Genomic DNA, 26,574 nt, shown 5'->3' with positions numbered 1-26,574 from the left:
ATTTTAGGCTAGCTTTTTGTTCTAATAACAAAACATAACCTCACCATGCCCTTAAAAATTATTTGAAAAATGCTTTATTAACTTACAAAATTAATTTTTATCACTACAAATAATAGTACTATTAAATGTGTTCTGCATAAATATTTTTCTTCAGATTACTTCAAGAAGAAACACATTTTAGGAATAAAATTATTGGATTATGAGGCATGTGTATTTTAAAGGCTTTTAAAGAAAATTTAGTCAACCTCTTCAAAAAGTATCATAAATTTATATCTCCACCATCAGTGGGTAAGGGCATTCATCTTAATGCCCCAGGCAGTCTTCAAGTGTATTATAATTTAAGATTTTAAGACTGGTGATTCAATGAATGAAAATCAGTATTTCATTGTCAAGTATACTCACCACTACTGGCAGCCTCCTATCCATAGTTGCGAATTCAAAACAGGCATAGAAACAGAGGCTTTGAGTAGAGTGGTGAAAAAAAAAAAAAAGGACAGTGAAAGTGAAGAGTTCTGTGAGATAAGATTGAACAGCTGCAATTGTCAGTAACTTTTACTCAGTGATGATTTGTCCTCTGTCCTCAGGACAATCCAAGCAGTTCACTTTTCACAGCTCTGACAGCTCCCATTTTATAGACCCCACCATACACATATTCATTAGGACTGATGCTGAAGCACCAATACTTTGGCCACCTGATGCGAAGAGCTGACTCATTAGAAAAGATCCTGATGCTGGGAAAGATTGAAGGCAGGAGAAGGGGATGACAGAGGACTAGATGGCTGGATGGCATCACTGACTCAATGGACATAAGTTTGAGCAAGCTCTGGGAGATGGTGAAGGACAGGGAAGCCTGGCATGCTACAGTCCATGGGGTCGCAAAGAGTCAGACATCACTGAGCAACTGAACAACAACCATACACATAGGGCTTCCCAGGCGGCACTAGTGGTAAAGAAGCTGCCTGCCAATGCAGGAGACATAAGAGACTCAGCTTCGATCCCTGGATCAAGGTCCCCTGGAGGAGGAAACGGCAACCCACTCCAGTATTCTTATCGGGATGATCCCATGGACAGAGAAGCCTGGCAGGCTACAAGGGGGTCACAGTCAGACACAACTGAAATGACTTAGCGTGCACACTCATCATACACATATCCTCTTTACCACTTCTACCCACTAAAAGGTACTGCAGCTCTTTATATTCCAGCAAGTTTTCTCCTAAGCACTGGGACAAGGTAAGGAGAAAAAAAAATAGGAAATGGTGAAGTGTATGACCTGTGATAAGAAGTTTCAACACTTACAAAGCATTTTGTTGGTATTTTTACAATTAAGTTTTGTTAAAGTCTTTCACAATGTTGTAAGTCAACTATACTTCAATTAAAAATCCTTTGTTTTGTCCTAAACTGTATGTTTATATAATGACTTCTCCAAATAAATGATCAACTATAGGACAGGGACTAAATCACACCTTACGTATAACTCTTGATTCCCAGCATTTCATAGAATGAAGAACAAAAAAAAATCCTTTAAAATGTTTATAAAGTTTTAGCTAATATTTGGTCTAAGCATTTATTTAGCTCCTATATAAATTGATCTCACTTGCATTCATTAGATAAGGTTAGCTGATCAAAGGAAATAAAAACACCTTAAAGATTATAACTTTAAGCTTTCCTGTCCTAAGATGAAATGCTAAAGTAACAGCATAAGAATTATATGGTAATGTGCATGAGTAATACGCTTGAGAAGCATAATTTTTGCTAACAAAATTATGTGAGGTGTTAATATGAAAGATTTTTTAATCAGATATCACCTGGCTGGCGCCCCAAAGGAGCTAAACTATGTTTCTTAAAAACAAACAAAAAACACATGGGCTATTAAAATCAGAGCAAAATATATAACAAAAAACTACATCTTATAAATTTCTGTCATTTCATGTAATAAAAAAAAATACTTATTACTGATATTCTTGTCATTCAGTCGCTAAGTCTGTCTGACTCTCTGTGATCCCAAGGACAGCATCACACCTGACTTCCCCGTCCTTCACCAAATCCTGGAGTTTCCTCAAACTCATGTCCACTGAGTTGGTGATGCCATCCAACCATCTCATTCTCTGTCATCCCCTTCTTCTCCGGCCTTCAATATTTCTCGGCACCTTATTCCTGAGAGGCCATTACTAGAGGATAGCAATCTTAAATTATCCAAAAGCACCCTCTAGTGGCAAAAACATAATTCACACATAAAAGAAAAGTTGTATAGAAATACTGTGACAATATTTAACTAAAATTTTTCTAAATGAAAATAAAAATGAATATGGCTATTATAAACTTTGTTTCAATGATTCTCCATTACTATATTCAACAGAACAATCAGTTGGACAAATCAATCTATTTTTAGTACTAAAAATACACTTAACCATCTTAAAACTAAAAATACACTTAACGTATAAAATACATATATGTGCAACGCTAATAAAGACATATGAGTCCTGCTGACTTTCTGTAGCTATGTATGTATTCCATTATTTTCCATTCCCTGAACTTCTACTCATGGTATAAAGTATCCACCTCGAGCCTAAGGAAAATTGAGTACAAATTAAACATGTCTAATATTTTCACTACAGGCAGCTATAGTTTAAAGCTTTAAATATGATATCTAATTAAGTATTCATCACAAATACTTTTTGCCACTGAACTATATATTACCTAATTAGAAATGCTCATAGTGTTTCCTTATTAACCTCATTTCTCTAATGTTCTCAACTGCTAAATTTTATTGCCTAAAAAGAGAATTTCTATGCCTTAAAAATCTTGTGAAGAAACAGATTTATAATGCTTTGAAGTTATAAAACACTTCAAAATAAAACAGTAGTAACTCCTCTTAAAAGCTAACAGCAAAAAAAAAAAGCTGACAGCACATAAAAAAACTGCCAGTGCAAACTCTTTTCTCATTTAAAAAGTCTGTATTTTGACTCTGAATATATTCTTATTATTTCAGTAGATTCCTGTCTTTCTACCTGTGTCTGGAAAAAAGATACTACATCAATGAAAACCAATTGGCATTTTTTTGCTTCATGTCTTTATTGAATAGGTTCAAAAATGAAGACATTGTTTGTAATTTAAAAAAACAGAGTGAACAAGAGACAACAGCAGCCATACTACTCTTACTTTTCCAAGCTAATAACTTTCAGAATATTATATAAGCAATTTTTACAGTTTTAAGTTTAAATAATCTTTTCATTCTACCACACTGGAAAATACTTGTGAAAATAAATAAAAATAAAATAAATGATGCATATATCTAGGAAAATTTCTTAAAAACTGAACTATTGCACAACAAATCAACATGAAAATAATATATGCAAGTAATATAAAAATGCATTTAAATACACTGAATCGATATGTTTCATAATTCATTAATATATTTCACCTACTTACTGTTTATAACAATCTCTGGGTTTTGGAATTAGATGATTTCTTACCAACTCATTTCCATATAGTACATTATAACATTTACTTGCTACAGTAAAATTCAGTGAGAAACAAACATATGCCACTTTGTTTAAGATCATTTACCTATCCCTTCCTTGGGCAGACAAAAATTATGTGATCTTTCTTTTTTTTTTTTATGTGATCTTTAAAAACATACTTGGAAGAACATAGTGCTCAATTCTAGATAAAGTAAGAGTTTAAAGTTCTTTCTTTATATGGTTTCTAATAATTAGAACAGAAGAACATAAACAATTGAAATGGAACTCTAATATGTACATTATTCTCCTAAATTTATTAGAGCTTATTCTAGTTGATGGAATAAGCTGTAGTATAGTTTTTTTGACCTCTGACCATTCCTTTTGGCCAATATGACTAAATAAAGGCAACCAGAAAAAAAATTACTGACAGTCAGGAAAGGAACTATAAGGTAAGTCCTAAATTTCCATTACCACTAAGTTATCCTCTGCCCAACTGAAAAACACAAACAAAACAAAACAACTAATGAATAAAATTATAAAGTTAAGTATAAATGAATTTCAGAGAAAGCTGTAAGTCACAAATTTCTACCCTGATCCTCACAGTTGATCAGAATCATAAACAAGAAGTTAGAAATTGCCTATAAATGATTTGCTTGTACCTTTATAATAAGATCAAGGTTTGTTAGGTTTGATTCAACAGAAATAACTACTGAATTACTGAATTTGGCTGCACAAGCAACCAAAGGCATTTACTACTAAATACAATGTTACACTGAAAGTGACAATGATTAAAAGCTGTATTTTAGTCAAAATAAAGGTGAAAGTATAATTACATTTTTGTGAATGTTTAATCACATAATAAAGCAGCTATCCATTAAGCAATGCATTTTCAGAGGCTTTTTATTGTGAAGTAAATGGTGCTTCAGCACTAAACACTGGAAGAAAAACATGAGTAGGGAAAATTAAATATTAACATTCTCTTAACCTACCCATAAATACATATAACTATACTTCGAGTGATTAAAATTCAATCCTCTTTACCTTCATGCCCTGCACTAACGATTAATTATTGAAGTTAATTGTTTATTAGGTGAGATGATCTATCTTAAAATCCATTAATTTCTTCTAAATTCAAATACATAGATATAAATGCAAGATTTTGCAAGGAACTTTGTGCATCTTCTATTAAATAATTAACTTGCAAACTCTGCAAAAATGAAGTAGCAAACTACTCTTCAGACATGAGATAATGGGAAAAAAGGACAAAAGTGAAACCTGAAGACAATTAGAAGTAGAAAGAATGTATCTTCAACTAATACACACTGAGCAAAAAAAAAAATCATTCAGTTATAACTAGAAAAAGAAACATATGTATTTTCAGCTTTGTGTCTCTGAAAAGGGAACTGCTTAATTACGTTTTAAAGAATTGAGTAAAAATTTCTGTAGAATTAATACACTGAGTAAAGAGCAACATAGGCAATAGGGGTTTTTCCCTCTCTTTTTAAAAAATATTTATAAATTATTAAAGAGCTCTACAGGAAAACGACACAACTAATTGTAACTAAAATATTCTCTCAGTTTCAAAAGTTCAAGCATTCCATCCTACAATGATACTATCTGAAAATAGGTCAATAATAAAAAATGTTTATTCTTATGTTCTGCTCAAAGTAATGATCATCTGAAAGCTTAGAGCACTAAGCACTAATGCTGGATTGTTTGTGGAAGTATACTTAATGTACTTTAACAACAGAAAAGGAACACCTAAGTTAAATGATTCCACTTAAAGTTATTTTCTGATTGATAAGTAGGTATGTCCTTGAATGGCACAGCTTAGGTTACCAGGTATTTATTATATACAGTATATGTACACACACATATATACACGCACATTACACGGCCAAAGAATTATGCTCCAAAAACTGTTGAAAAAAAGTATTTTGAGTAATTTTAGCACGAAATCACTAGAGGAAGTGCTCCAGACGTCCAAGCAGCAATAATCATAATATTCAGGACTAAGCTTTTTCTTTTTTTGGATTCTGTTCACAGAACCATTCTTCGAACACCACATTCACAGCAGAACTTTGCCCATTCTACAGGGTATTTAGTCCCACATTCATGGCAGAATTTTGGTAAGTGTCCCGCTGAATTTCCTTCAACGCCTTTAGTGTTTCCACCATTAAATGAAGAAATGTAGTCTCCATCTGGCCTGGAGAGGTACAGAGAGAAAGTAGAAACACAAAGTTCATGACAGTAATTTTCAATCTGTAGCCCTTGGGAAACAGAAAATAGTATTATTAAGTATAACTAAAAGGTTCTTAATCTCATCATTAATGCTCTAAAAGAACTGATGCCAAAGAACTGATGCTTTCGAACTGTGGTGCTAGAGAAGCCTATTGAGAGTCCCTTGGGCAGCAAGGAGATCAAACTAGTCAACCCTAAAGGAAATCAACCCTAAATATTCATTTGAAGGACTGATGCTAAAGTTCCAATACTTTGGCCACCTGATAAGAAGAGTTGACTCACTGGAAAAGACCCCGATGCTGGGAAAGACTGAGGGCAGAAAGAGAAAGGGGCAAAAGAGGATGAGATGTTTGGATGGCATCACCAACTCAATGGACATGAGTTTGAGCAAACTCCAGGAGAAACTGAAGGACAGGGAAGTCTGGTGAGTTGCAGTGAATGGGGTCGCAAAGAGTTGGATACAAATGAGCGATTGAATTGAACTGAACTTTTTCCCTCTTGTATTGAGTTGTTTGGTTCTTCTATAAAGATCTCTAATCTTTCTGTGACATTATACTGTCACTGTTGATGACTTCAATTCCCTGTCTTATTCCTTTATATACTTCAAACTGACTTATTTTATAAGTAATGTCTGAAGAATTTCAGTATCTTAAGTCTTGGGCATATGTGTTTGTTTTCTGTTGTCACTCATGACTGATTCCCTGTTTCCCTGTATGGCTTGAAATATGTTTTGTAGTTCAGAATTGCAAGCTCATGTGCATTCACCTGTGAGAATCAGGAGGCCTGGCTTAACAGCATTTCAATTGGCTCTTTCTGCTTTTGCTTTTCTAAGCTCTGAGGAAGCTCTTAAACCAAGAGTATCCAAGTTATTTTTTCAGTTAAGAATTTATTAGAATATGCAGATGTTTTACTTTCAAACCTTAAACTCATATGAAGGCCCACCTATAGTTATGAATTATCAGTGGGAATTCACATCCCTCCGAGCCATGGCTAGCACAGACAAGTATCCTTGGAATCTCTTATTCCTGATTGTTTTTTTTTTTTTCCCTAGTCCAGCTTTCATTCAAGAGATAACTCTCTGAATACTGTGAGAGAAGGGTTAACACAACGTTTCTCCTCTTCTATGGACACATTTGACCTTGGGATAACTTCTCAGCTCTGTTTAATGAAAACCCAGCAGAGGTGAAATGCCAGCTATGTTTCTAGGCAACAGGGTTTGCAAGCAGTTCACTGAAACCGGACATATCCCTCAGGATAACCAGGAAGCTATGTCTATGAAACTGTTATTGAGACGCCGATTTCCTTTGGGAAAAAGGACTTCTTAAACTGACCCTATACCCACCTATGAGATCTTATTCTCTTCTACCTAAGCTGTCAGTTGGATAGCTGAAGAAGACAAGCTTCAGGAATGCTGCAAAGCCTCCCATGAAAGAGAAAACACCTGACGCTGCCCTGCTGTCACCTCCTATTTCTGAAAACAGTCCCAGTGACGAATGTAATATACAGTCTCCTAAGTGTCTCTGGCTGAGTCTAAGAAGAATCTTTGCTGAACCTCTCAAGAATCCTGGCTTAGAGCAAGAGGCATGGTGGGAAGGGTGAGGACAAGTTGTTTTTAACACTATCTTGTACAAGTCCCAGAAGTCAATTCCTCTCTCCCCAAATTACCTTAAAACCCAAGTCTCTCTGTAGTGAAGACACTGAAAACCTCAAAAGTAGCTGCAGTGTCACAGTTAATTCACCAAATTGATCTCTAACTTTCTTCGTATTTTTTTTCTTTAGAAATTTCCTTTCTTTTCTGAAAGCTAAGCTATACATTCAGAAATACATATATCTCCCTTTTATCCAGTATTTCTAGGTGTTCTATTTGGAAGGGGTTGTCCAGGAAATGTAATCTATCAGACTTCCAGAAAAATAAATCTCCGAGAATTCTCCTTCTGTTTCAGTTATAAGTATTTTTGTCCAGGATGGAGGTTGAGTTTAACTCAGGTAAGTAAAGCTCAGGGCTTCCTATCAGATAAAAAGGTCTGAAAAGAAAAAAAAAAAAAAAAAAGAATATCCCAGACATTTTTCAATGTGACTTTTGCTCCTGCCTGTTAACACTCTGTCTACCTCTTTGGAAAGATAAAATTACTCATTTACTCAAGCATATGTATTTATTAGGTTTTCCATTTTATAGCAGAATGTTAATCTTAAACTCAGCACTGATTCAAAGCGCATGGTTCCACACACAGAGAACACAGTACAGCCACAATTCAGGACTCTAAGAAACAGAAGCTCACTTCCTTATACGAATCAAAAATATGTATCAAAGCCTCAGGTGAGACAAACAATACTTATTAAACAATCTAGCTGAAAAGACAGCAACTTATCAATTCCTCTATGGTTCTCATCTTAAGCATAAGCATCACCCTTAAAACTTTCTAAATGGCAGACGGCCAGACCCCACTCTCCATCTGGGAGAGACCTCCACATGTTTGGTTTTGGAAATCTCCACAGATGCTTCCTCTAGTGGGCAAAACCAAGAGGGAGAGCTAGCATCTTAGATACTTAAAGATCTATCCCCAGATTAAATATGAATAATGAATGTCTGTATATGTTACATACTTATAACAAAAGTAGACAATATATATACTTTCATATAACACAACCACATCACAACTGGTTTCGGTGTATCACAGTATAGTCATGTTATAGGCGTGAACTATAGGCTTCTTAAAAAAAAAAAAAAAACCCTATGAAATCCATTGCCCTATTTAGTATGGATTCAGTAGGATGTTAATTAATAAGTTAACCACTAAATTACACAGTGCTTCTGTATGAGAAATCACTGCAGAACTTTTAAGGTCTCAGGACTAGTTGTACTTTCTCAGAAAAAGTGATTTATTTTTCTGTTTCAGACAACAAGAATCATGTAACTACTCTTCTATTCTCCTGTACTTTGGCTACTACAACGAAGTTTATACGCCACTTTGTGGCCCAGGGCTGGCCTATCTACAGGTCTCATGACACAAACTTTGTGAACTAACCACACTCTTTTTTCCACTTTATCTTTTAATTGTCACCTTTCCTTTTCCTATTTTTCTTTCATTTAAAAAACGATGTTGTATTTCACTATACATTTCTGTACCTTTCCTTAAAACTTTATGGAATAAGTTGGGATACATATGAAAAATAAAATATTTATAACTGGAATGATTTTATTATAGGTTGAAAAACAGAGCCAATGTCAAAGCCGTGCAAATATTGTGACATATTAGAAACGGACGTACATGGATAATCACAATCTCAACAGAGGAATTTAAATGTACTAAAATGCTGCTGAAAATTATAATAGCAGTAGTGTAAAAAGTCTATTATTCAATTTGAAGAGGTAAAAATAACCATGCTACAGTTAAAATTAAGACATAAAAAGCACAAATGCATCCACTGGTACTGAGCAAACTGTATCTGAGTATTTACCATAAAAATTACATCTACAAGGTATAAGAAAATACTATTTACACTCAAAACTAGGTCTTTATTGTATAACAAAGTCAAATTAAATCACACGGGAAAAATTAGACTTTCTATTAATAAGCTGATAGAAATTTTGTACATGGTCTTTGGAAAACAATGAATACTTATTTTTATTTTAGTTTTTACAATATCAGAGCTAAACATACCTGGCCACGTAGCTATCACTATATGTTTTTCTTTTGCTTGTAAGCACACCTGAGGCAGGATTTCGGGCCAAACTAGGTGGTGTGGAATTTCGAGGTTTGATGTTAGTCCTAGAAGACAGAAAGAGATGGGATAATGGAAAAAAAACTACTGAATAGTAAGCATTTCTTTCACAAATTGCTTATTAGAATGATTAGAAAAATAACTAGAAGCTATAGAGAGGTAAACTCAATAGATTAAAATCCATAATTATTTCACATCTGAAATCCTTAATACGAAGTAAAAGCCAAAGCATTTTGCATTGACTAACAATATCTTGATGGTACATAAAATCATTTAAAAATATGTCTATATATTCTTGACATGAAATTTATGTTAGTCATTCTAAAACACTTCAAAATTTTTTAAAGTTTAAATCTAGAGTCCCCTCAAACTAGAGATAAGTCTTGTTGAGTGCCTAGAGTTAAATAATAATGTTAGATGTATGAGATGTGGTTAACAATTTTGCTAACCATTTTTGAAGAATAATATTCCATTTATGAAAGCTTGTTCTTAAAAAAGGCAACTAGAATGAGTTGGTTAATAATACACTCTTGCCTCTAAAGATTTTAATTTCACCAACTATATAACCTGGGCTATCAGTTATCAGTAAAGTGGCTGATCATACCTTTCTGAATTCACTTTCTGAAAATTGCAAAATCAAAGAACACTTATGTATGAGGTAAAAATGGTAAAATGTATAGGCTTTGGAATTCAGATGAATCTGGATTCAAATCCCAACTGCCACTGAACAACTCTGGGTCTGGCAATCTGAGTCCAAGTTCCCTTGCGTATAACATGTGACCATCATCACTTATAGGAAGTCAGATATATAAAATGCAATTGATACTACATTTAGCATAGCTAAGGGTGATGATGGTATTACTACTATTAGTACTGCTACTACAAGTTAACACTTACATTAACAGTGCTTACTACATTTGATGTAGATGCATTTTTTTTTTCCTGGCCACACCTCACAGCATGAGGGATCTTAGTTCTCCAACCAGGGATCGAATCCATGCCCCCTGCAGTGGAAGTGCAGAGTCCTAATCACTGGACCACGAGGGAATTCCTATAGCTACATTTCTAACCGTCTTCATATAAAATTTATTTAATCCTCATAATAATCCTATGAAGCAGTAAAGATTATTAATTCTATCTTGCAAAGGAGGCAACTGAGGCAAAGAGTAGTTAAGTAATTTCCCCAAGGTGACAGATAAGTCAATGCAGAACTAGGTGTAAGATGTTCTATAGTGTTAGTTTCCTCCCTCTCTTTAGAAATTTAGTCAAATCTTTTCATTTCAGAGATAAGCAATATTGTGTTACACGATCAAGCAGAATTCTATTAAAAAAAAAACACCTTTATAAGTTCTCAAACTCTGGCTAAAATTCTTCCTTCTCTACTTATATAGCAAAGCTGGAGAGAGTCTCCCCAAATTTTAAACACTTGTCTCCAAAATACATGCAAATTTTCCAAATGCCCATTACATGCCAGATATGATACCAGGTACTATACATACTTCACTTTCTTTAATCTCCACAAAAATCTCTGAAGATATTATTCCCATTTTAAAGTTGAAAAAAACTCACAGTCAGAGAGATTAAGTGCAAAGCTATTAGATGGCCGGGCTTCCCTGATAGCTCAGTTGGTAAAGAATCTGCCTGCAAAGCAGGAGATCCAAGTTCGATTCCTGGGTCAGAAACATCCACTTAAGAAGGGATAGGCTACCCACTCCAGTATTCTTGGGGGCTTCCCGTGTGGTTCAGCTGGTAAAGAATCCTCCTGCAATGCGGGAGACCTGGGTTCGATCCCTGCGTTGGAAAGATCCTCTGGAGAAGGGAAAGGCAACCCACTTCAGTATTCTGGTCTGGAGAATTCCATGGACTACAGTCCGTGGGGTCACAAAGAGTCAGACTTGACTGAGCAACTTTCACTCATATTACATGGCCAGAGTGTTTGAATTTGAATTTATGTGGGTCTCATTCCAAATCTTATATTCAATATGTAATGATGTCATTCAAATGGAGGCAACTTTGAATACTTAAACTATTTCTAAACTTTGACGAGAATCACCCTGGTGCATGGATGGTTTACCCTGAACCTCTTCAAATGGCCTTCAAACACTCACTGCAAGTCCACCCATGAGGTGTATGCTACTCTACTTTCACATGGCCCCTCTAGGGATGTTGCAGAACTATCACATGCCTTTTTAGGAATTCAGTCTCTGAAAACTCCCTGCCAAATGGTGGCAATTCCTCCAAGTAAGAGTCATAGAGGAACAGGATGAACAGGGTTTTTGGTTTTTTGGCTCAAGAATGAAAACTTGTTAGAAATACTATCGCCCCCATATAACGTACATATGATACATAGACAGTACAAACATACCAATGCATATACACATACAACTTCATATCAATAGTTATTCAAATTATAAAATAATAAAAAATACATAAAATATAAGTTATCAACAACAGGTGTCATTATTCAATGCCTATTGTGTATTTTTAGTAACATCTATAAGGTAGAACTGGAATGCCAAGAACCATTTTGATCAATACTTAAAACATGTTACTCCAGGTCTCACACCATCAACACATTTTTCTTCCTGGTCAGAGTCTGAAAGTGCTACCTTATTATGTGTCCATTAATACAATCTGCCTGCTAGAGTTAAAGCCAATAATAAAAGAAGGTCTAACTTTGCAACGGCACTTCCTACACCCCACTGCTAAACACTGTTTCTTTGAGATCTGCTTTGGAGGGTACAGACAGCAGGAACAGTACAAAGAAAAAAAGCTCAGCGCACAAATTCTTCCTTCTAGGATTTATCACTGTCTACTTAGAAACAACACACGACGGCTGCTAAAGACTCAGACTTTTCCCGTCTTTGTTTTATTATATATCTAGCTAAATGTATTATTATTTATGGAAAAAAGAATGCTGTGGTAGACTCTGGTTTAAAAGTTAATTAGGTGAGCTCTATTAAGTAATTTAACTTATGAGACCCTCAATTCATCATTTGAAGATGAGAGGGCAAGACTTGCTTTGGGGGCACAAACTTGTAAGCTTGGAAGACTCGTGCGGAGAGTCCCAAGACTGCCACTGCCATCCGGCTTCTCCTCTTAGTCTGCAGGGCCAGTACAAAGAAGGGAATGAGATTACTGCCCTGTGATATGTGGAATTTGTAACTATCTAACACAAAGACTAAGGATCCCTGGATTGAATGTGTTCCAAGATCTTTTTCCTGCTTTTTTATAATAATTTATCATCTACTTAACTAAGAGATACTCTAGCAATATTATATTTATGTAATATATGATGTAACATTCCCTATACTCTTAAAAATTTTACTCCTAAAAAAGTTTCATAAAAATAACAATTATTAAGGTAACTCATTTCAACCCTCTGAAAATTAAAATTTAATTTAAAATTAAAACGTAAATTTTGTTCAATGAGTGCTCTAAAAATAGACAGGATAATAAAAATGCTCATCAAAAATCAAAGTGGTATAAATCCTAGAAGATTATTCAACACTTCTTGGCTTAAAAATGATTAAATAAAAAATTTTAGGTATAGGAATGTACAAATTTATAGTATTTCATTATATAAAGCCTTTAAGGAAATATCTGAAAAACATTAACCAAACTGAGTTACAAATACTTACTTGTAAATGGGTAATAACTCATGTCTTTTGATGGCACTGTCTGATTTTGTATCACTCTCATACAACTTTTGCACATGTCTTCCAGTTCGAAGTGGAGGGCCTAACTTGTCCATCTTACTATTAAAATATATAAAGGTGTACCCATAAGGAGAATGCTACTGTTTCTTTATATTCAAAAAAAAAATTTAATACATTATTCTGATTCATCAGAAATCTACCCCCCAAGCTCTTTTCATAATTATCTGACTGCCAGGGTAAGGACTAATGTCAAAAAGAATCCTCAGATAGTTCATACAACTGCCATTATTAAATATGAAAATCTGACCACACAGGCCACCCTGCCAGTTTTGACAAACATACTAACATAATCCACACTTACACATATCAGGGCAACGGAATCAATAAAAAAACAAAACAAAACAAAACTTAAGAAGGACAACTGTTTAAAATTTCTGAAGCTAGCAGTGAACTAGAAGTTATTATTCTGGTAAATAAATATACATATGATGCTTGTTCTTATGGAGCTCACAAATAATCTAACTGTCCCTTTCCCTGAATTCACAGAACTTTCCTATTTCTGAAATTTATCCAAAGAAACATTAAGCATGATCCTATGAAAACACTGATGGCGATTCTAAAAACTACATGGAAAAACTGTAAGTGGCCATGCTGTCTGAAGCTACTATTTTTAACCAAAATTAGAAAGGATTGTCAGCTACTGAATAACAGAAAACTGCAGGTTTGCAGAGATTTCATTATTTTACATCAAACAAATGATATTATCATCAATCAATATCCATTCATAGTAGGGAGCAGGGAAAATTAAATTAGAAAACTAGGAGTACTACTTTCAATGACTATTGAATGACACATCACTGCTTGATAACAAAGAGTTTTTTTTTAAGGGCTTTTTGTTTACTCATTTAAATCCTGAGCACCTACTATGTATCAGGCACTGTGCTAAATTCTGGGGATACTGTGGTAAATAAGACAGACCTGAAGCTTTGTTCTTATTGCAGAGTTTAGTGTCTCAAAAGAATCTGGTCATCCCTCTAGATAATAAGGATCTCCACAGAGGGACTCATTTTATCCACCTTCTGTTCCTTCAATATCCTATACGCAGCAGGCATTCTGCTGTGAAAGTTGATATCAGTCCTTTGCAGGCGGTGCTGCTTCACATTAGGTGTTTACCTCACACTCATTAAAACATTTTAAAGGATTTTTTAAATGCCTCCAATAAATATATTGCATATTTATTACATATAAAATAACAAAACTTCTAAAATTTGTGAGATTAATATTTTATGCATTTTATTTGTGAGCAATTAGTAGAAAATTAACCTATTTAGAATTTTAATTAATAAATCAGATTTTTCTTTAAATTATGTAATAACAATCAAAGCACTATTGTTCCAAACAGTATTTTTCTTACAAACGGTATCTGTGGATTTGGAAAAAGAAAAGATTTTACTTTCTTCCTCAGAAAAAAAAAGTTACTGAAATTAAAACTCAGAATTAAAATTTAGGAACATTTAAAACATGGATTCCTCTCACATGATAAGAACTACTAAAATCTAACAAATGATAAAACAAAGGAGACGAGTAGAATCTAATAAAAATGTAAAGGCAATTCTCTATTGGGAATGTTACATATTTTCTATATATGAAAGGATTGCTAGTATTTTCAGATTTTAAAAATGTAATTTGTTTAAAAGGCAGATTTCAATGATGATTTTACTACCACATACCTGTGTTATGAAATTCAACTCAATTGGTTTGTCTACCATGTATATGAATGTGTGTAAACACACAATTCAAATGTTACTTAGGCTGGTCTTCCCTGGTGGCTCAGATGGTAGAATATCTGCCTGCAATGCAGGAGACCCAGGTCTAGGTCTACCTGTGTATATGTATGTATATCACAGTTCAAATGCTACTTAGGCTAAATGTTAGTAAATGTTGTTATTAAGCTCAAATCACTTCGTTCCACTGTAGATCTCTATTGTTATGCTATGTTATTTTCAAGGTCTAACTAAATAAAAACACATTTTAAATTCTCAATGTAATCAAGGTTATATAGTATGTAAGTTTACACATAAATGCATTTTACATAATTTTAATAAATATAATCTTTGTATATATTAATATCTATTTAGGTGCTTTTACATATAAAATTTTGCTAACATACATATTTGAAAAACCTTGACATGATAGTCAATGCTAAGGTTTTAAATAAATTTAAAAATTATCCTGGGACCTAATTAAAATGAAAGTAAATCATTTGGACATCAAAGTAAACCATGGACAAGACAACCAAATGAATGGGAGAAAATATTTGCAAATGGTATGACCAATAAGGGGTTAATATCCAAAATATATAAACAGATCATACAACTCAACATCAAAAAAGCAAAAGACCTCACTAGACATTTTTCCAAAGTTGATATTTTCCAAAGCCAAAAGGCATAGGAAAAGATGCTCATTGTAGTTAATGATCAGAGAAATACAAATTAAAACCACAATGAGCTACCAACTCACAATTGTCAGAAGGCTATCATCAAAAAGACACAAATAACAAATGTTGGTGAGGATGTGGAGAAAAGGGAACCCTCTTACACTATTGGTGAAAATATAAATTGGTGCAATCATTGTGGAAAACTATATGGAGATTTCTCAAAAAACTAAAAATAAAATTATCACATGGCCCAGTAATCCACTCCTGGGTATACATCTGAAAAAACACTAACTCAAAAAGATACACACACCCCAACATTTACGGCAGCACTATTTACAAGTGCCATGATAACGGAAGCAACCTAAGTGTCCATCAACAGATAAATGGATAAAGAAGATGAGGTTTATACATATATATGTACATACATGTACACACACACACAAATGGAAAATGGAATGCTACACAGCCATAAAAAGATGAAATTTTGCCATTTGCAATAACATGGATAGACATGGAGGGTAACATGCTAAGTGAAGTACATCACTTAGAGAAAGACAAATACTATTACTAATAGTATTTGTATATAAATTACAAATATATAAAGTATATACATTACAAATACTAATACTATTACATCACATATGTGGAATCTAACAAATAAACTAGTGAATGGAACAAAAAAAGAAACTGACTCAAAGATAGTGGTTACCAGTGTGAAGAGGGAAGGAGGGAGAGGCAATTTGGGGTGGGGGACACAGAGGTTTAAACTACTATGTATAAAATAATTAGGCTATAACAATATATTGTATAACACAAGAAATATACCCAAATATCCTAAGAATTTTAAATGTATTCTAACCTTTAAAAATTGTGAATACTGTACATCAACTATATATCAATAAAAAATTTAAAAAGCTAAGATTATCAGTTTACAACAAAAGATCTTTCAAATACTTAAATATTTTCCTAAACTGACTTGGATCCAGACCAGCTCTCATGTACCATTTTCACATTTATTTTAGTGAACAAGAAAGCTTCTTTATCCACCTTTCCTTCTCTATTAAACCATTTCTTTTCTGTCCCTCTTCCTTCAGTAGCATTAAAAATAAGTCAAAGTAGCAACAAGATAAAGGGATATTTGGAAAGAAATTGAATTCTTTGCAAAACTGGTGACATATTTTCAAAAGGAATTTTAAGTTTTAAACCCAACTGATTGCTCTTCGGTCAAAGTTTCTTCTTGCTGTGTTTCTTGGTCTTGCAAACCACCGATAACTGACTTAAGAAAGTGAATAAAACAAGTAAAGGAAGCAGGAATTCTCTATTATATGTTTTGCCCTGCCCTCAGGGGTCTTCGATGTTTCAAGTTATGAAAAACATCACCACTGGTGATTTTAATATTTAGTTTATACATCTATCTACATCTGGGGTTACTCTGATAATAAATTTTGGAGAAAAACAATGAAAAATCTACTACTGTATTATGTATTTTTACCTTATTTACAAAGTTTGAGAATTGTAATTTCAGTGTGATCGTAATCATTACAGAACTATCAACATCAATGTTTTCAGAGTGCCTCTATGCTATTTTTCTTTCAAAGGGTCCAATTCAGTAATGACAATGCTACATGAAAGGTCTAAGATATTAAGGCAGGAATAAAGAAGTTCATTTAACAGTCTTGCTGCTGTTAAAGAAAAGAAGGAACATATTTTAAGCCAACCAAGCACATCTACACAGCACAAATTCGGTGTAGACTAAGCAGTTTGATATACAAAACAGAATTCCCATCTGACATACAAAACACAGAATTCCCATATGAAGTTCAAGGATATATCCTTACATTGGTACTTAGATTTGGTCAGAGTCAACATGGAAGTATACTTTTAATCTGTTACTATTCTTTTAATTCAATCACAGAAATGTGTTTGAATGGATTAATGAAAGTTAAAAAAAAAAATACCCTTTGGTTCACTGGAACACTAATATGTGGTCTAACTTCTTAGATGGTCCATATGACTTTAAAAATAGTTCCATCTTTGGAAATAAATGAAGAATCCTTAAAATCCCTACCTTCAACTTACCCATTCTAAAACCAGGAGTGGCAAGCTTTTCCTATAAAAAGCCAAAAAGTAAATTTTTCAGGCTTTGCAGGCTATACTGTCTCTGTCGCACTCGACTCTGCAACTATAGCATGGATGCAGCCATAGACAATTCACCACTGGCCATGTGCAGCCACGTTCCATAAAAACAATTGTTGGGCAGGATTTGGCCCTCAGACCATAGTTCAAAAAGATCACCTACTCTAAAACATCAAAATTCCATACTTGAGAGGATGCCAGTATTTTAAATTTTTGAAAATCTAAATGAAAGGCAAATTTCAATGATGATCTAAAATTTTACCATAAAGAGTTATGATCAAAATCACTATCTTATAGTCCAAGACAAAAATAGGTAACAATTTGTCAAGCTGATACATTTACATAAATGATAGACCCAGGGTTTTTAAAAGGACTATCTCTAGCTGTATGTAACTGCCATGATATGAATAGTGTATCTAGAAAGGAACAATGCTTCGGCAGGCTTTCCAAATATTCATTGCTAAATGAGCGTTTTTGGCAATGCGGCAAGTATTTGGCAACATATCCATCTATTTCTGAGTTAAGATAAACTTTAACCTAGGAAAGGTCCCTGTTTATTGTTGACACCATGAGAGTGAATTCTTAGGAAATAAGCCACTCAGTCCTGTACACTATAACAGAGCAGAAGAGATAAAACAAAAAGACGACTTCTGAAATAATTTGAGGATAAATTTTACCAAGAGGTATTTTGTATCTTTGTGGACATCTATAGCTATAATGTTTCGAGGCACTCAAAGTTTCGAAGCCTTCCATACTTCTACTTTTGATCCTAAACTCATTGACTAAGTTCTATACAGATAACGTAGTAACTCAATTCCATGGCAAAGTGAGCTTCCTTAGTCTAATAGTTGAAATAATTGTTATCCACATAGGAAGCCAAACTGTGCAATTCTAGGTTGAGGCATTTCCAGACCAATAATGAAAGTCAGAGAAGTTCATAAAAATCTAAATAATGGTACACACAAACCACACACATCAAAAGATTGGCTTGTAAGAAAAGCCTGTATCCACTCATACAAACATATACTCAAAACCTAGACATTCATTCCTCACTCCTGTTAATATAAAGCACGAGAAACCAATTTCTTTTTTCATCCAAAAAAAAAAATGCTCCTTACCTGCACTGTTTCTCTACTTTTAACACACCTACTATATCCTATCTCCAAAGTAAACTTCTAGTTCTCAGAGTAATTGAACAGAAGTAAATCTCTGCAATTTGATACTTTAACTACTGAAAATTATCAGCTGAAATACCCATTTAAGTTAGTAATTAACCATTAAGAAAACATAATTCTAAAGGTACAACTGTGTAAACTATCTGACACAATTCAAGTACAGCAATATTTATTTAAAACTCTGGGTTTCATCATACTTCTAATATCTCTAGGAATAAAGAAAACTATTTTTGGCACAAGAAAAAAAATTTCTATTAGGGTGTATTTTGCTTTAAAAAATTCTGTTGAAATCAGCTGACCCACAGGTTGTCTAGAATTATCAAACATATGAGAATTTTTTCAAGTAAAAAGATAAATTTTTCTGTGGTCTGATTTCAATATATGCTAAATATTATAGATCACTGATATGTATGATTGCAGGCAAACACAATAAAGATTATACACACCAGGCTTTAAATAATTTCAAACCACTAAAATGACTCATTTTACTAATCTCAAAAGATGCTCAACTTCTTGAACCAGATGTCTTAATTCTAGATGTCTTATTTCTGTCTTTACTCAATTCTGATTTATCTGTGTCAATAAAAATCATGATAATCATTTTTGTTGCTTTTCAATCACTAAGTTATGTCTGACTCTTTGCGACCCCATGGATTGCAGCACACCAGGCTTCCCTGTCTTTCACTATATTCTGGAGTTTGCTCAAATTCAGACCCACGGAGTCGGTGATGCCGTCTAGCCATCTCATCCTCTGCCACCGCCTTCACTTTTTGCCTTCAATTTTTCAGTATGAAAAGACAAAAGAACAGTCATACAAACCTCAAGTAATTACCTTACAAGTACCAGAATCATGATTCTGTGATGTTGCAAAAAGTTAACAAATCAGGAACTGAATTTATTGACTATTATTTCATATATTCACAAAAAATTCATGTGTCTGTATGCCAAGCATTATACTACATTTTGTAGTTACATCTGTAAGCAAAGCAGAAACAGAGCTTTGCCATCACAGATTTTATAATCTAATAAGGAAAAGAGACAAACCATTACCTCAGTAATTCTAAAAAAGGAATGAGCTCTGACAGCTATGAATGATTCTATTCAATATAATAATTATATTACTATCAGTTAATACAGTAATTATATTAACTCATAGTAATATATTGGTCAAAAGCATACATCGCCACTCTCTTTTCAGCAGTTAGAAACAGTCCTTTAACACATAAGCATCATATATAGTATGGACAAATGAGATTTAAACAGTCATGCCTGACAGTTTAATAAGGGACAAACGAAAATTTTTAAATCTTTATAGCACTATAGCAGTGCACAACTTTTAAAATTCTTGTGCCTAAAGTTTTTTCTCATTAGTAAAAAAAATTTCCTCCTAAAGATTAATAAATGTTCATCAGCTGTCAAGGTGTAAGCAGACTTAAAGTTGTCAGAGCAAGAAAGAGAAAACAGATAAGAACAAAGTCAGGTAGCTACTAGTTAGGGGTAAAGTAGGATCTAGAAATCTAGTATTCTAATCCAAAATCCAGTAACCCTTTTCATTTTACCAGCCAGCTTCATATGCCCCCTTAAAAAGAGTGTCCGTGTAATTTAATAGTGCCAACTGGTTAAGATTACCAGTATGATAGGAAAGGTACTAAAAAAAATTACCAGCCTATAATTCACAGTCAACCATAAACGGAAACCCCCATTTATAAACTTAAAACATATTGATATTTCTATATTTACGTTATCTAATGAGTCCAAGCTATAAAAAGAAAATCAGATCAGTTTTTTTTTTTTTTAGCACTGGAAAATGAGAACCTTTTACCTTCATCCAGCTGTTCTACTGATAACCTGTCTCTTTCTTAAGGATAGCCTGTCTCTTTTTTTTGGAAGCATGACAAAAAGAAAAGCATTTAACTAATCAGATCTTGTTAGCTGATCTTGTTCTTTTTCTACAATGCTAATTACAATAAACTATCTTTAGATCTTAAACACTTTATATGTAATCCAAATTAGGAAACAAAAGGCAATTACTCTCTATTGATAGATACCATCCTTACAATATTGTAAAGTAATTAGCCTCCAACTAATAAAAATAAATGGAAAAAAAAAAAAGATAGATACCATCCTATATATTTCCTATATAAAAGCCAAACTGAGACTCTAGATCTGAAAATAATGTGTCAGGCTTCCTAAACCAATTTTATAAACAGTATCTGTAAATATAAAGAATAAGGCTACATTCTAATAATCATATGGCCATCCCTTAGTTTTCTTGTTTATCAAAATGAAAAGTGAGTTTCTACTAGAATAGAAAGATTTCTATTAAAAACTCTAGTGTTATCAATGAATTTTCCCACATTAAAGTAATTGCTGGAGGCTTAATTATGCTACTTTACTAAAAAGCATATACATAAAACTATAGAAACAGAAATAGTATTAAATTGTTATAGTTTCTATCGAAGTATACACGGAGTTTAGAGCCAACCTACTTCTCCAATAACAGTAGACTCATCTTTTTAAAATTTATATATATTTTATGATTGTATAGTATCACTTTGTAGATTTTCACAATTTGATATTCAAACACAGCTACACATTTTTTTTTACATTATAATAAAACCATATGTAAAGAGACTGATGCTTATCACCCAAGAGAGGTCAATTCGTATCATGCTATCAACTCTTTGACAGCTGTGTGGCTTTGAGCAAATTACTCTGCTTCTCTGATCCTCTCCTCCTATGGCAGCGGGGTGGTTTTAATAAAAATAATGTTAGATGTCTAGCACAGTGCCTGATACATGCTTAAAAAAAATTGTTAGTGTAAAAGGTCTACTGTATTTTAATTAATTTCATTAGACTAGATTCTCAGAAGTAAAATTATGAAATGGAAAATGTGAATGTTTAAGGCTCTTGAGAAATGCCACCAGAACTTCTTCCAAACTGGTTATACTAATTTAGACTCTCAAAAGCAGTGTGTGAGCTCCTGATCAGCAATATCTTAAAAGACAAACTTAGAAAATTGAGATTAATGAAAAAGCCAACTGTGTGTGTGTTTGTGTGTGCCAAGTCACTCCAGTCGTGTCTGACTCTGTGCGACCCCATGTTACCTAAATAGAACAAAACCTTAGTACCAGGCATGTATGAATATATACATCACTAAGAGATTAAGTTCCGTGTAGACTTACCCTCCATGAGGGACTGCTATCCCTTTATGGGAGGGAGACAAGGTCTGAAGTTTGTTTCCCGAAGAGCTGCCAACTGAAGACACTTTACCTGAGGGAGCACCTTTTAATAAAAAAGGCATTAGTTTTAACAACACTCTGAAAAAGAAAAATCACATTAACCAGAGCATCTGACAAAACAATGCTTTCGTGGCAATAAACCTTCATGACAAAAAATCAAAATGAACGATCAAATCCAAAATTAAGTAAAATTTTTATGGAACAACACACAGCATCCTTCATTTCTAATTTCTCTACTTCTTTCTTACAATTTACATACAAATGAAGGTACACTTCAGCAATCAAGATCTTCTTTAAACCATTAAATATTTGCCTATTAAGGATAATTATCAAGTTTAGACAGGTATAGACAGAAACAAGGGGAAAAAATACTGTGGTCAAAGAATCAAGAAAAGGACTTTGGTTGACTACTCTGAAGAGATGATATATCAGTAACTACATCAAGGATAGACATTTACACTAAAAAAGGACTACAAAACATCTAAAGTATAAGCTACTGAAAGTTACTTTATAAATTTTACCCAAAATAATTTCTTATCTTCCACATCAACTCCTAATAAACCTAGTTTTAAATAATCCAAAACAGAATACTATCTTCATTTCCTTCTCTACTGATTCTGATATTTAAAAAAAAAAAAATCAAGTTATTTTACAGATCTCATTACCTACAACAGTTTTGCTAGTGCCACTTGGCTGTGGTAATCGTGATGATCCTGATGAGGTGGTCCCAGGAGAATTTAACTTTTTAAGTGCAGGCGGCTTATACTAAAACAATGAAAACACAATGTTTTATCAACATCACATTTTGATTATGATTACAAACCAGTATTTCAAAAGCACACATTCCCTTAAATGTGTCAGATGTTTTACCACCTACTCAAATTATCCAAATTTAGAAAGAGTAGGTTAAAACATCAACTCAGAAAGAAGTTACCCAAGAAATGTTCCTTCTCCAAATTGGCATACTAAAATTCTGGCTCAGATGTTCTGCTGCTAAAATAGAGAGTAAATTTTCCCAGTTGAAAGAAAACAAAATGGATCAAGTGGAAAAAATTTCCTCAATGTTAAGATTTTAAATGCCAACCATATTATTAGAAAAACTTAAAACCGCCCAAAGATGCTCCCTCGGTGGTGTGGTTCTAAAGGTCAAGATTTTTGTATGTTCCTTGGTATGGTTTTATATTTCATATGTATAATCCAGGTACATATCTTACTGATGAAAATTCCTAAGAGCACATATAAGCCTGAACAAGTTTTAAATAGCTGTCTAACAGATTGTTGCCCCAATGTGAAAACAAAGAGCTAATTCTTCGTTAACCTCACCAGAGCATGTTACATGAATGGGATATGGGCTGAGAAAAGATACAGTATTTCAGCTTATCTCATTTATTCTAATTTTTTTCTCTACAGAGAAATATCACCATCAAGTTTGTTTTACTGTCTCTTATTTAAACAATTCTTCTCTGTTACGGAATATAAAGCATCTTATTGATCACCCACCCCAATATAAAGAAGTAAACTTGCCCAGGGTTACACCCACTTAACAGAACAGGAATTAAGACTCATACTGTCTCAGTCCTCGCCCTGTATGCCAACTGTAAGGTGATTATTGTGCTTGCCTGTGTACCTGAGCCCTATTCTTAGGACTTTATGAGAGAAACTGGTTTTAAGTCCAACTTTTAAAAATCAAATCATATTTATAACCTATTATCAGTATAAAATTTAAGATGCTCTGCTATTAAAAACTGCTGGCTAAGCACAAACATTAAAATCACACACTCTTCAAAATTCAGTATTTGAGACCTTTTACAAAAATAAATCTTATAAATGGGTCTCACACACACACACATACACACACATAAAGAAGCACATTTGACACTATAATGCCAGAAACTTCCATTTCTTAACCACTTGGCAACTAGAAAACCTTCAATAACTGTCTGTCAAATGAACAAAATGACTAGGAGACTTTGGAAATGTATATGGAGCCATATAAATATTCTATTTCTTGGCAAACCTAAGAGGTATTTCCGGTAGTATCAGTCTTTCCCATGAAAATATCAATACTCTTGAATATATTAGGAAAGATTTTAAAACTAACACTATGGAAAACAAGACCTAACACAGACTTGTCAAAATATTAGAGGCATGCCTACTAAAAATACGGTCAATAAAATTGGATTAAGAAACAAGTTTGGTTACTCTTTCACATTTTGCTAATTATCAAAACAGAACAATATACACTGAGAGGTCAAGTTTTAGGCAGGAAGAGCCCTCGCAGCATTATAAACTGGGAATAAAGATTTCTAGGTATATATTAGGAATTTCTATATTAATTTAATGGCTTATTAACAGAAAAAGGCAGAACATTTCTTTCAAAAAGTGCTTTGTTTTTCTGCTCTGTATTAGACCTCCTATTATTTTACTCAGTCTTTTGGTCAGGTTTTCTGAGATGACGAGAATCTAGCCCAACTGTATCTATCTTCTACAGTATTTTCTATTACTTTCTGTCAGAACAAGTCAGGTTAGTTTCCTTACTGACTTCTCATACTACTCTGAATGCCTCTAGTTTAAAACATACGTATCTCTCAGTAACTGGCTGTTCCCCTGACCTAGATAATACGACTCCTTCCTTACTGAGCTGTATTTTATCTAGTCTACACATCAAGCTGAAATTCTACTACTAGGCATTCAGGATGACTCTAGCTAGCAACGATTTTGCATAAATTCATTTTAATGATCAGAAGAACAGTCTATTTTTACAGTTATACTCAATACATGTTTCATTTACCGTGTATTAGGGAGGTGATTATTTCATGTGTTTTTATACAGATCACAAACCTAATACATTTCCTTGGTAAAATATTTATGTTCACAAAGACTTTTCATTTCTGATAAAATGGGAGAAGGTATTTATTTATTTGGACCAAGGCAGCATTCAGCCCAAAGATGGGCACAATAAAGGATAAAAAGGGTAAAGACCTAGCAGACGCTGAAGAGATCAAGAAGAGATAGAAAGAATACATGGAAGAACTGTATAAAAAAGATCTTAATGAACCGGATTACTACGATGGTATGGTTAGTCAACCAGAGCCAGACATTCTGGAGTGTGAAGTCAAGTGGGCCTTAAGAACTGCTGTTAATAAAGCTAGTAGATATGATGAAATTCCAGCAGAACTATTCAAAACCGTAAAGGATGATGCCATCAAGGTGTTGCATTCATCATGTCAGCAAATTTGGAAGACCCAGCAGTGGCGACAGAACTGGAAAAGGTTAATACTCATCCCAGTTCCAAAGGGTAGTACCAAAGAATGTGCTAACCATTGGACAATTGCACTCATCTCCCATGCTAGTAAGGTCATGCTTAAAATCTTGCATGCTAGGCTTCAGCATTATATGAACTAAGAACTTCCAGATGTCCAGGCTGGGTTCAAGAAAGAAAGAGGAACTAGAGACCAAACTGCCAAGATTCATTGGATTATCAAGAAAGCAAGGGAATTTCAGAAAAAAATCTATCTCTGTTCCATTGACTAAGCTAAAGCCTTTGATTGTTTGAATCATGACAAACTGTGGAAAGCTCTTATAGATGGGAATACCAAACCATCTTATCTGTCTCCTGAGAAACCTGTTTGCAGGTCAAGAAGCAACAGTTAGTACCCTGTATGGATTGGTTCAAGATCGAGAAAGCACAGCAGGGCTATCTGCTGTCGCCCTGTTTGTTTAAACTACATCATGAGAAATGAGCACATCATGAGAAATCCCGGGCTGGATGAGCTACAAGCTGGAAACCAACTATACTTTAAGAAAAGTATTTATAAAGCTATCATAGATAAAAAATATCATCATGATCTGAAGACTATAAATAAAGGCAAAAATTGATTGTATGTAAAATCAAAATAGTGGCTACTTCAAGATGCTTGGGGCTGAGAGTGGGAGAACATTACATACTGGGACTGAAACAGTGCAGTGAGGCTTCTGTAACACCAAGAATAGTCTATTTCTCAATGTTCCTGTGGTTACACGTGAATTTATGTGCTGTGCATTTTTTTCTGCATGTAATTTACCAAAAAATAACAACTGGGAAAAACTATAAGAAAAAAGTCAGAGTATAAGTGTTGTAAAAAATAAGAGCTTAGAGATAAATATTTAAAATATTAACTATGGTGATAACTTTTAAAATATATACATATATACTTAATTTTCCATAAAGAATAGAAAGCCCTTTAATAATCAGAAAACATTATTAACAATTGAATGGCACATTTTCAGACTTAAAACTTCACTACTTTAGAATAAGTAGGGTAAGTAAGAATCAGTCAGAATACTGAAAATTCCTAAACACAAAATACTTACTGTGTTGCTTGAAACTCATAAGGTAACTCAGCCTAACCTAATCTGATGCAGGATCTAAATTATGCATGGGTTATTTAATTTGTTTTTTTAAAATAACAATATGTAACTTAGCATACATTAGATGACATTTTTTGGTCTGCTATGCCA

The 26,574-nt window shown here is 33.7% G+C and overlaps 1 protein-coding gene across 2 annotated transcripts in view; it reads right to left on the bottom strand.

Moving 5' to 3' along the window:
* Positions 1-3,603: 3,603 nt before the first annotated feature.
* Positions 3,604-26,574, bottom strand: part of ZC2HC1A (zinc finger C2HC-type containing 1A) — a 50,148-nt gene continuing 27,177 nt past the window's right edge. Inside the window, exons 6-10 of one of the 2 annotated variants that reach the window (XM_061123535.1) lie at positions 22,740-22,839; positions 22,018-22,117; positions 13,067-13,183; positions 9,365-9,472; positions 3,604-5,667 (exon numbers count right to left, since the gene is read on the bottom strand). In XM_061123535.1, the coding sequence (XP_060979518.1) occupies positions 5,502-5,667; positions 9,365-9,472; positions 13,067-13,183; positions 22,018-22,117; positions 22,740-22,839 (591 nt within the window). In that variant the 3' untranslated portion in view covers positions 3,604-5,501. The remainder of the gene's footprint in view (positions 5,668-9,364; positions 9,473-13,066; positions 13,184-22,017; positions 22,118-22,739; positions 22,840-26,574) is intronic. The other variant, XM_061123534.1, reaches the window with a different exon arrangement.

This window comes from Dama dama, chromosome 21, assembly GCF_033118175.1.
Source record: "Dama dama isolate Ldn47 chromosome 21, ASM3311817v1, whole genome shotgun sequence".
Taxonomy (NCBI): Eukaryota; Metazoa; Chordata; class Mammalia; order Artiodactyla; family Cervidae; genus Dama; species Dama dama.
The sequence above is the reverse complement of the archived record's forward strand: the minus strand, read 5'-3'. Positions and strand labels throughout refer to the sequence as shown.